General features: G+C 39.9%; 1 protein-coding gene across 1 annotated transcript in view; it reads right to left on the bottom strand.

Moving 5' to 3' along the window:
• The window catches only part of ptprr (protein tyrosine phosphatase receptor type R), a 76,287-nt gene that overhangs the window by 3,952 nt on the left and 60,078 nt on the right, over window positions 1-12,257 (bottom strand). Inside the window, exons 7-13 of the mRNA XM_062443448.1 lie at window positions 11,498-11,620; window positions 11,268-11,386; window positions 9,877-10,011; window positions 6,262-6,451; window positions 4,506-4,590; window positions 2,906-2,985; window positions 1,359-1,496 (exon numbers count right to left, since the gene is read on the bottom strand). Coding sequence (XP_062299432.1) covers window positions 1,359-1,496; window positions 2,906-2,985; window positions 4,506-4,590; window positions 6,262-6,451; window positions 9,877-10,011; window positions 11,268-11,386; window positions 11,498-11,620 — 870 coding nt within the window. The remainder of the gene's footprint in view (window positions 1-1,358; window positions 1,497-2,905; window positions 2,986-4,505; window positions 4,591-6,261; window positions 6,452-9,876; window positions 10,012-11,267; window positions 11,387-11,497; window positions 11,621-12,257) is intronic.

Raw genomic sequence — 12,257 nt, forward strand, 5'->3', positions numbered from 1 at the left:
ATATTCAGAAATGGTGGAAGACTTGGTGTATTAATAAAAGCAAAATGTGACAAAGTGCCAATGTAAACAGACTTACTGAATACATGATGACGTAAATGAAGCATGTGACTTAAAGGGGGACTATTATGGTTTTTTCACACTGTCACATGTCAAATAATGAGGTTAACTGATGTAGAAGTATTTGTTGTGAGCAAAGAGCAGCAGCAGCTTTAACCTGCTTCCCAGCCATTGTTTATACTTTCAGCCTGAACTGATTTCTATCTATTGCATTGTTATAATATCTATTGTTTTGAGGTATTCACTGGTACACTCTGAGTGCTTTTCCATCACACAGCAGAGCAAAGTTTAAATAAATAGTTTACTAGTTGGAGGTGTGCTGATCGTCTGCAGCTCTTCATCAAACATCATCATCACTATGGCTGTTTCCTCTCTGCATTATATCTAACTGAGCTGCTCAACAAAGAGCTCCAAATATGTCCATGCATTTTTTTCCATAGCACTTGCCCAGGGCTCGCTGGGCGGCTGGAGCCAATCCCAGCTGTCATTCAAAGGGCTTCACACTCATATTCACACCTACTGGAAATTTAGAGTGACCAGTTAACCTAAGATGCATGTTTTTGGTCTGTGGGAGGAAGCCAGAGTAACCCACACAGGCACGAGAAGAACATGCAAACTCCACACACGCTGCTCTTTGGTCATTTCATTATTTAAAAGCTTTTCATTTGAAGCAGTAAAGCAGGAAATGTTGGGTTTGCATCGACAGTAACTTTACATGACTCCGAAGAGGAGGGCCTTAAAGAGACAGGAGCTAAAACAGCCTTAAAGAGACAGACGCTGAACTGAGGGATTGCATTAAAGGGCCAGTATAAGATTAATAAGGAGTATTCTTTAAACTGTGAATCATAAAAAAATAAAAAATATAGAGCTGGAAATGAGCACAATAGGTCCTCTTTAAACGCCACAGAGGAGCTTTGACTGTTAATGATGTCGTCTTGTTGTGTCCTCTTCTTCTGCAATGGTTTAATGGCACTGACTGGATAATTAGCTCCACCAGCTGTTTAACTGCTTACATTCACATAATAGCAGCAGATTTTCTTATGGCAATTCTTCTGGAAATGTGGATGGAAACCTAGTGATGTATGTCTTTAGTTTGACTTTACAACAACCTGTATGTTTCTTGTGCAATACTTAATTTTATAGTATAGTAATAGTAATAGTAATCCCCCCCCCCCCCCCCCCTAAACAGTTCTACCTCAGCACTAACATCCATCACTCTCCTCCTTATTCTTGTCTTTTTTTGTTTTGTTTTGCTTCATTTTAAGTTAAAGCACTAAAGTTTCACACATTTTCCAGTTTACCTCGTTCTTCTCCTTCAGTTTGGTGATCATGACGATGACGGGCGCCTCTTCCTGCCAGGCCATCTGCCAGAAGTCATTCACCGTGTTTACCATGGGACCCTGCGTGGCGATGTATGCCTTCTCATCGCCTAGGTAACCCTGAGACAGGAGCCAATCACAAGATGGGTTTAGAGACAAAATGGTTCAAAACAAGCTGCTATAGATTAATAATAAATGAGAGATGTATGCATCAACATACTTTCTTTGGTCAATATTAAATAGTGTAGAAGAGGTTTTATTTGGTCCAAACAACAGTATAAAATACAAAGATATACCATATATTACCACATACATGCATTTATTTTATTTGTTTCTCTATTATTCATTTGGTCTATGTGCAATAAGTTGTAAACAATGAATGAATGATCTTTATTAATCTAATGGAGGGAAAGAAATTGAGCTCCTCAGGACCAGATTTCAAAAGAAATAACTAAACATCACTAATGGAAGAACAATTTAAAAGATAATAAAGCAGCTGCAGTGTTATACTATAATAAAGTGCAATTAAGTGCCTGATAAAAACATAATAAATAACAATATTAAATCATTTTAAAAGGTAGCTGTTACACATTCCTATAACTACATGTATTAGTCAGTGTGTGCTGCTGCTGTATAAGCACATAATGAATGACAATATAGTAAAACACAGATGCAATAATATAAAATATATATAAATATAAAAATGCAATGGTAAAATTGGAGATTGGCTCCAGCTCCTCCACAACCCTCTGGAGGATAAGTGGTTAAGAAAATGAATGAATGATAAAAAAAAGTCCTTGTAGAATTGTTGACAATGTAAACACTTAAAATGTGTGTCTGCTTATTACTACATTACATACAGCTTATAAATGCTAAATAGAGAAATGTAAAGTAACATGTTTATAAACGGTTCTCATACGTGTTTGATTGCATTTCTAACAGGACAGTTTAGACCAGATCAGCTTCATACCTATAATATTAACTTATAATGTTTCTCCCTGTATTGTCTTAATGCTCACTGTGTTTTGTGTGGTAGATGTTATTGACTACATTGCACATACATGACGACAGAACTAAAAGTGGCGCATTTTATGTACTGGACTGTATGTAGGATGAAGAATCTCCTGTGGTCTGACAGTTAAAACAGTTTCCTGACAGGAAGAAAGACTATTGTTGTCAGAGTCTGAGAGCGACATTACAACCCTCTGCAGGAGTATACTTTCACTGTGTGTGTGTGTGTGTGTGTGTGTGTGTGTGTGTGTGTGTGTGTGTGTGTGTGTGTGTGTGTGTGTGTGTAAATGTATTTTCGTGGAGGGGTTTCCAGCTAAAAAAACCCTTGACATTCCAGATATGTATTGGGATAACGTCAATGGGACAAGTGTTTTCTTCCCAAGCTTTACAGATGTGATAAATAAATGTCATGATAAGCTTACATTACACAGGAACACGCTACATATAGTAACTGAATTTCCCCGATACACTTAATCACAACCGCTGCCTTGTCCAAATCCAAACGTGTTGATACCCACCCGTATGTAGTTGGCGTTGATGTAGGAGCTCAGCAGGTCGTTGCAGCTCTTCGACTTCAGGATCACTCTGGAATGAGGATCTAGGAGACAAGACAGAAGGGTTTTAGATCTAATATCTGCTGCCTGGCTGCTCATGGTTCATATACAGAAGCTGCACACACTGTACAGCCTCTTTTACCCCCATCTTCTTGACTTGCTGTTGTTTAAATTTCAGATTCAGTCTTTGAATTGTGGAGCTTAGTTTAGACTTTGAGGTGATCCCAACTTTGACCATTGCCCTGTTTTAAAGGAGTATTGAGCCCATTTTAAACTTGGTTTCATGCCCTTATCAAACTTAATCTCAGCTTCGTCTCATGACCATTTCAGGCTAAGTATTAAAGTGATTAAGTGTTTTAGACTTCGAGGCCCCTTTTAGACGTGTTTATACCCATTTTTAAGACTTGATTTCACCTTTTGAACTTAATTTTGGTTTCATAATCACTTAAAAGATGTTTTCACACCTGTTGCTTCGGCCCGAGTCAGTGGTGAGTTGCTGCTTTGTTGTTACTTATGATTCGATTTGGTTTCACATGGTGGCAGCTTGTATTCAGTTCATTGGTCAGACATCTTGTGTGGTTGGCGGGACAGAAAGAGTCAATTTTCTTCCGAGATAGATTTCCAAAATGGACCATCGGCAGAATTAGAATTTATCCGTTATTGTGGTCATCGTTTGGGCCATTTAACCCAAAATATGTGAGCAGAACACACATTTGAACGTACTTCAAGACATCTAGAGTACAATTTGCTGGGTTTTACATGTAATGAGCTGGTTTAATCCAAAGTTTATGCAAGGCTGCAGAGGGGAACTGAGATTGTATTTGACCAATCTCACATAGACTGACACAGACAAAGCGCACACTGTCACCATCTGAAGGCGCCTTCACCCTCGGCTTTGACTGGGTCAGCACTCGGTTGTGTCATTGTCTCGACTGCGGTCCTGAATACTTCAGGAGAGACAATAACGAATCAGGAACACAGGATGGAGAATGACTGACAGCAGCTGTAGGTGAGCATTCCTTTCTCTTGATTGGCCGGAAGGAAGGAAGGAAGGAACACCCCCGACTCAACTGTTGTATTGATAACCCCGCCCCCCCTCTCCAAAACATGTATGTAGACCAATAACTATCAGTGAATGTGTGTGTGTGTCTGTGTGTGTGTGTGTGTGTGTGTCTTATATAAGGTCTTAATCAGGCTCAGTGTTTGGCTTACAGTGTGAGAACAAACTGTGCTCTGAGGAAAGTGTATTGTTTCAAGGTGTGTGTGTGTGTGTGTGTGTGTGTGTGTGTGTGTGTGTGTGTGTGTGTGTGTGTGTGTGTGTGTGTGTGTGTGTGTGTCTGACATAGCCTACTTTCAGGAAAGTTCAGACCAGTTAAATGGGGACAAATGTCGTGTTCCCAGTTGGTGAAAAAAAAGAGTGATCAATGTTGTGGTGAGGGTTAGAGTTAGGCAGTCTGAAAAGTAACCTATGTAAAAGTGTGTGTGTGTGTGTGTGTGTGTGTGTGTGTGTGTGTGTGTGTGTGTGTGTGTGTGTGTGTGTGTGTGTGTGTGTGTTGTTACTCACTGGGCAGTATGGTTTTGTATCTGTTTTTGGGTCCATGGTTCGGGATATCCAGCTCCTTGGGATCAGTGAAATTCATGGGTATTTCCTGAGATGGGAGAAAAGCAGTGTGTAGTCGGCTCACATTTCAGATGTCTATGAGTTGTTAACAGCTCCACCAAATAGTGATTTTTCCCTCTAAACTTCTCACATGCTTTCATTTCAATAAATGTTCAAATGATCCAATATTTCAGCAAAAATCAAAGATTAGAGAAAAAGTCCAAAAACTGAAAACACATTTGTTTATCAGAACTTAGTTTGTTCTTCTTTCCTCTCCCATTAATCATCTCACCACCCCTCACATTTATCTGCTGACCCTTTGGAGGGGCCCCACCCCTAGGTTGGGAACCACTGGACTAAACTAGCTAACTGTATATAAAGTAGTGTAAACTAGCTCCACCTCCAGCAGCTACAACAGTAACATGCTGCTCTAACACTGATGCTTCACTATTAATAATCTAATGATGTCATAATAATAATATATCAGTCAGAGGACCAAACCACTACTTTACTGTAATACTGCATACTACATCACTCATAATACTGCAGTACTTTTACTGTAATACTGCATACTACATCACTATAATACTGCAGTACTTTTACTGTAATACTGCATACTACATCACTCATAATACTGCAGTACTTTTACTGTAATACTACATACTACATCAATCATAATACTGCAGTACTTTTACTGTAATACTGGATACTACATCACTATAATACTGCAGTACTTTTACTGTAATACTACATACTACATCACTCATAATACTGCAGTACTTTACTGTAATACTGCATACTACATCACTCATAATACTGCAGTACTTTACTGTAATACTGCATACTACATCACTCATAATACTGCAGTACTTTTACTGAAATACTGCATACTACATCGCTCATAATACTGCAGTACTTTATACTGTAATACTGCATACTACATCACTCATAATACTGCAGTACTTTTACTGTAATACTGCATACTACATCACTATAATACTGCAGTACTTTTACTGAAATACTGCATACTACATCGCTCATAATACTGCAGTACTTTTACTGTAATACTGCATACTACATCACTCATAATACTACAGTACTTTTACTGTAATACTGCATACTACATCACTCATAATACTGCAGTACTTTTACTGTAATACTGCATACTACATCGCTCATAATACTGCAGTACTTTTACTGTAATACTGCATACTACATCGCTCATAATACTGCAGTACTTTTACTTGTAATGGAGTATTTTTAAATTGCTGTATTGGTAGTTTTACTTAAGTAACTGGAGGTTTTTATGTCAACAAGCTTTCACTTTTTATCAAAGAACCAGATATTTTCTAACACAGTTCTTCATCTTTTGGACTAATGATTTAAACAGGAGAGGTTCATGTTAAAAGAAATGTAATAAATGTGACAAAACTTTGTCTATGGGAAAGAAATAATGTGACTTTTACTTCTTGAATCCTCCGTGACTGAAAGAGTTCGTTCAACTTAACAACTCTGTTAGTTACTGAGTATTATCACTGATATCTAATTTAAAGCCTGAGGGGTTGGATGAGATAGAAACAGAATTAGAACAGGTGATGCTTTCTGCAAAATCAGTGAAACTAATTCTCTCCAGCACCTGATGGGACAGATATGAACCTATGACCTTTGGGTCAGATGATACTTAGTGACTGATGCAGTTCATTTATGTCTCGTTACTTACGGCAAACTCAGCGTGCAGCTTGTGCGTGTTGTTGATGAGGTCACGGAGCTGCTGCCGTGTGAGTGGCCGTCCGGCAGACAGCAGGTACTCCCTGGCCGCTGCTTCCCTCGGGGTTACCACGGCAACGCTGAGAGGCTCCACGGACCCCAGAGCGGACATGTCCAACACCAGAGAGACATTAGAGCCTCGTCTGCAGGAGAACAGAGGGACGAACAGTCACTAAACATCTCTGGATGCATTTATATGTTAGGTTAAATTCTGTTTTTTCTCATATCTACTTTATATTTCCCCTGGTGAGTGTTTGTGTGGAGCTCGTTCAACAAGCTGAGGGGCAAGACAAGAAGCTAAAGTGGGTTGTTGAGTGAGTCTGTGTCAGTGTGATCGTCTGCGTTGTCGATGACTTTACACAAGATTTGATTCTATGTATGGAAATAAAGACTCTACTTAAATAGATGCTGAACTGGTGCTGCATAAATGTAAAAAACAACATGAAACCACAGAATTTATAATGTTTATTTCTCCCCGTTGGGTTTCAGATGTTTTTCTCAGAGGGGAACACAGGAGAAGAGATGTCCAGAGCAGATCTGTTGCTGCTGGAGCAACATTTAACTTGGCCTGAAACACTTGGAAGTGATTTTAGTGTAAAAGAGGAATCAGCCTTGCCTAACCCTAACCCTTGAGGTGTGAGAAGAATAATCAGAAGAGAAGACAAGATGTGCTTTGATGGGTGTGTACTGGTGGCCTCTCCTCGTCTGGCTACGTGTCGGCCAGCTTCCTCTCCAGGATGCTGCTACTTCCTAGTCGTCTGATTGCCTATTGGCTGCCGTCCAGAGTGGACAACGTACACACACATACATGAGAGACACAGACACCAAGAAAAACATCCTGTTCTCACTCCGAGCCTGAAATCTTCCTTCCTTTCCTTACCTTGAGAAACACAGTGTTCTCGGCACGTTTTAACGCCCTCGCTCTGAACGCTGATGTAACCAGAACAAAATGGCCTCCGAGCTTTGAATGTGTAAGTCAGCGGAAGAGTTACGAGCAGCAGATAAAGGCTAAAGTGCTCCACGCTGAGCCGAGGTTCAGATAAAGATGTTTTCTTTTCAGCTATGAAACTGCTTACGAGGGAAACTTAGGAAATGAAGCTCTTAAAGGAACAGCAGCTGCACAGAAAGCAAGTTCACCGATCCTGAAAAATGAGGTGATTGTTTCTTCACCTATTAATAGAGTTTATTCTGCCTGCATTGTTTGATTAAACCTAATGTTAAGCATCAAGCTCTTGACATGAGGGTGAAACACTCCAAGCTGCTTGTTTTGGACACTTTTTGCACCAACAGTCCAAACCTCAGATCTCCAGCTCCTCCAGTCTGCATATCAAAGCAAGTCCAAGTCTGTACGGTAAGACAGGGAAGCCCAAATCCCTCCTCAGTGTGTGTGTGTGTGTGTGTGTGTGTGTGTGTGTGTGTGTGAGTGTGTGACTCTATAAGTGCGCTATTAATGCAGTCCATTTAACATTTAGCTGACCTCTTATAACAACTGGATGGGGTTATGTTATGTTCCAGTTGTGTTACATTTGTCACATTTCAAATGTCCATCGGAGGCGTTTCAGAAATGTCTTCAGTCTGTTATCCAGTCACCACTTTTCACATTCTGCCTTTTTTTTGCCAACATTTCTGACACTGAAAACATGTTTAAAGCTCATTTATTATCTATGAAGTCACAGATACTTTGTTATAAAGCTGCAACGATAGGCAGAAGATTCATTGCAGAGTAGTCAGGTAACAAATGAACTGATCTTAGTCATTTATTAAGAACAATCTCTGGTTCCAGCTTCTAAAATGTGAATATCTCCTGGTTTCTTCAGCCGTCTATGACAGTAAACTGAATATTTTTGGGTTGTGGACAAATCATAGAAGATGAGGAAGTTATCTTAGATATTAGTTATAGTTATATAGTTATCTTAAAGATACTGTGTTTCTGTATTTCACCTAAATTAATCCAAGACTTTTAAAATACAGGAAGTAGCTTCTTATCTTCATCTATTAGACAAGCAGCTCTTTAAAGTGTTCAAATGTCATGAGCAGGATAAATATAGCAGTAGTTCTAATAAGAAGAAAAATTACAAAATCATGAGATAGTGCTGTTCTGGATGGAGATTAATAGTTTCAAATTATTTCAGCTCCTCTTATATGATTACTGAGAAATGTGTCACCTGATTTCAGACAGAAAAAAACTCAAATTCTTGAGAACAGAACAGTTCGGCCCGTATGGATATTTTCGGGGCGTTGATGATGCTAATGATGAAGCAGGTGACGTTCATCAGGCTGAAACTAGAGATTTACTTTATTTAAGTTTGTGATGTTTGGAGAGTTTTTAAGAACAAACCTCACCGAAAAAACAAAGTATATTGTGCTTTAAAGAGTCAAAACTTTGATTCATACATCACATTTGTCCCTTTTCTTACTTAAGTCGTTATTTCAGAGTTATAGAGTAACTTTTCATCTTCTGTGTGACTTCCCTGTAGACGTGACTGAACCTCCGAGGCTGCAGGCAGACCTAATGTAAACTAACCGTGGACTGAAATGAATGGAGGAGAACGACGGCCGTCTGAAAGGTAGGAAGTCCATTTAAAACCTGATGGTATACTTTGGAAAGCTTTCAGAAGTGATGTCAAGTGTGTGTGAATTGTAGGAAATGAGCTACGACATGCAACAACATGGTGAAAGGTCCTTAAAGGGAAGATTGAGATTAATCTGAGGAATATTCAGGCTGCTGCTCTAATGTATATTTACCTGACCTTCATGTAAACTGAACACTGAACACACACACACACACACACACGCACACACACACACACACACACACACACACACACACACACACACACAGTATATAACACAGACACAGACACAGACACACACAGACACAGACACACACACACACTATACTTTATTTATGTAGGAAGTCTCCTCATCTATAGTGCTCTGAACTAGAAGATAAGAACGCACAGGCACTCACGCGCACACACACACACACACACACACACACACACACACACCTCTGTTTAAAGGTTTCTCGTCGGCACGTACGCAGCTCAACACCTGACCACTCCAACAATCACAGGTTAGAGAGGTTACGGCAGTCTAAACACACACACACACAGACACACACACACACACACACAGACACACAAAGACACACACAGACACACACACACACACACACACACACACACACACACACACACACACACTATTCTTTTCGTTCATGGTGGACAGTCTGAGTGCTTGTTCAGGTCATTAAGTGTGTTTCCCTCCATATTTAAAGGCTCATATTAAACATAGTGATGACCAGGCTTGGCTTCACACTCCCAGACACCCTGAACTACACACTGTGATTTCTGCACTTGGTTTTTTCTTCTTCTAAATCCTGAATGAGCAGCACATAAGAGAGGAAGACTTCTTCTGTTCCTACCTGACACTTTAGGCTCCAATTACCTATTAAAAGTTATTTTATACAGGATCCAGTTTATGGTCCCGTTCTCCTCTGAGTAAGCAAACTATGATGTAACTAACTTTAACGAGGTACATCAACTAACTAATAACACTTTCTTACCTCTCTTGAAGTCCTGCAGTAGGTTTCATCCTGAAAGGCGAGGGGCAGGGCTTCAGCTCGTTACTGGCCGTCGCCGGGGCAACGTTGGCCTGGAGGATTTGGTTGTTGCCGTTGACGACAGGGGCGGGGGCGGAGCTAGGAAGAGAATAATTACATTCATAGTAAATCAATTAACTGACTTACTCGATTTTAACAGAATCACACAACTTTTCGTCCTGAGAATGATGAGAATAACAGGAAGTTTGCTCCCGTTAATCTCCATGACAACTGAGCAGCATCCACTGGTGTTAAATAGTGTTAAATAAAAATTGCAAAATAATATAGACCACAGTCACTTCTAGGGACATTACATAGACTTAAATTCATTTCCTGGATATTTAATCTAACCCTAACTATAACCATTGACCCAAATTGACTTTTTCCCAAATGGGGGGCATGGCTTTTGTCCCTAAATGGACAAGCCATCCATGAGTAACTGGTCTTAATTCTGAAATGTGTCTCCAAAATTAGCCTATGACAATGTCTGAGGTGCACAAAGTTTCTCACATCTGTTTCTGATTGTTTGCTGCAAGTATAAACCCTGAAAATACAACTAAAATATTGTCTAATAAAAAAATAAAATTAAAATTAAAAAGTGATTATTTAGAGCAATTTAAATTCTGTTAATTTAATTGAATGGAAACATGTGTAATAATCTTTCTTAATGTTAATTATTCACTTTGAACGAGGCGAAGTCATCCTGAACCAGGCAGGGATCTCCGGTCCTCTGAAATGAGGTCAACGCGGAAGTGACTTAAAACTGCATTCTATCAAAAGGCCACCAGGGGGCGACCGTTTTGGTGTCAAAAGGACTTCCGTCTCTATACAAGTCAATGGAGAATTCACCAACTTCTCACTTGATTTCTAACCTCAGTAAACGTTTTCAAAATGTGTTTATGGTCTCAATCGCTAGTTTAAAGCCTTCTTCAATGCAGTATGATGTTCATTTGGGACATTTTGGCCTCCCTGATTTTATATGTGACGATAAAGCAGGGTATGCATTAGGGCGTGGCTACGTGGTGATTGACAGGTTGATTGGTTCACAGGTTCAGGAGGGCGCCTCATGCTCCTCCTGATGCCCATATAAGTAGAATCCATGTTTTTATTTTTCCCAGCATGCACCTGAAATTTTCAAGATGGCGCTGCTCAGATCGATACTATTGGCCTCCGAGCAGCAGTCCACAAACCAATGGGTGACGTCACGGATGTTACGTCCATTTCTTATATACAGTCTATGTCCTGAACAAATCGTGTCTTCTCCATCATGTGTGGATATTTTAATGCAGATGTAAAACCCACTGTACAAAAAAAAGTATAATTACACCAAAGCATCCTGAGTGCAGAGGACTTACCTGTGCAGAGGGACGACAGGTGGCACGAGGCGGCGGCAGGCTGTGATTGGCTGCTGCTGGAGGATGGGCGTGGCTACAGCTGGAGGGAGCTCAGCTTGGACCATGCTTCCTATCAGAACCTGGAGATAAACACAAGGAATCGATCGTGAGTCGCACAATCATGTTTATACGTGTAAATAAAAGAAGAACAAAAAGGCAGAAGTAGTTTTTGATGTTAGGTTGCTGCAGACCTTGGTGCCCTTTGACCTCTGGGCAGAGTCTGGGGGGATGGTCGGGGTCAGGTGGAGGTCAGGAGGCGGAGCTTTCAGCTGTCTGTCAGAAGCCTGAACTTTGTCTTTAAGTCGGTACAAAACCTGGAGATCAAAGAGACGGAAAGAAAAGTTCTGTTTCTGTTTTAACTAATGATTATTTTATCAATTCATCATTTCATAACTGCAACGATTCATCGATAGATAGATAGATAGATAGATAGATAGATAGATAGATAGATAGATAGATAGATAGATAGATAGATAGATAGATAGATAGATAGATAGATAGATAGATAGATAGATAGACTGAAAACAACACTAAACTCTGCTTGAATCATTGAATCACTGCTGCCGGCTGTCATATATTTATGAGTACTGAAGCCTAAAAAACATCTCGGCTACTAATGTATTGAGCAGGAAAAGGGGGTTGGTGTGACAGTAAGACCTGAAAGTAATTTTCTCTAAAATTCACTACTTGTTTTCACAACCTGAAGCCTGAACAGTCGACATAAAGCTGAGACAGTCACTGGAGAAACCTCAACATTACTGGAGAGAGTAAATAATAATAATAATAATTAATGGTGTCTAATTTTACACCTACATGTTGAGCCGTTTCTTCTACATTAGGTTAAAAACAGCCTTTGTTAGTGGAGTAGAGTGTTACTGTGGTTTATGTGTTCAACGGCGCCCTCATGTGGCTGAAACATCACACTGCAGCTGATTTAAAAGAAACCCATGG

Source organism: Scomber scombrus, chromosome 22 (assembly GCF_963691925.1).
Source record: "Scomber scombrus chromosome 22, fScoSco1.1, whole genome shotgun sequence".
Classification (NCBI taxonomy): Eukaryota; Metazoa; Chordata; class Actinopteri; order Scombriformes; family Scombridae; genus Scomber; species Scomber scombrus.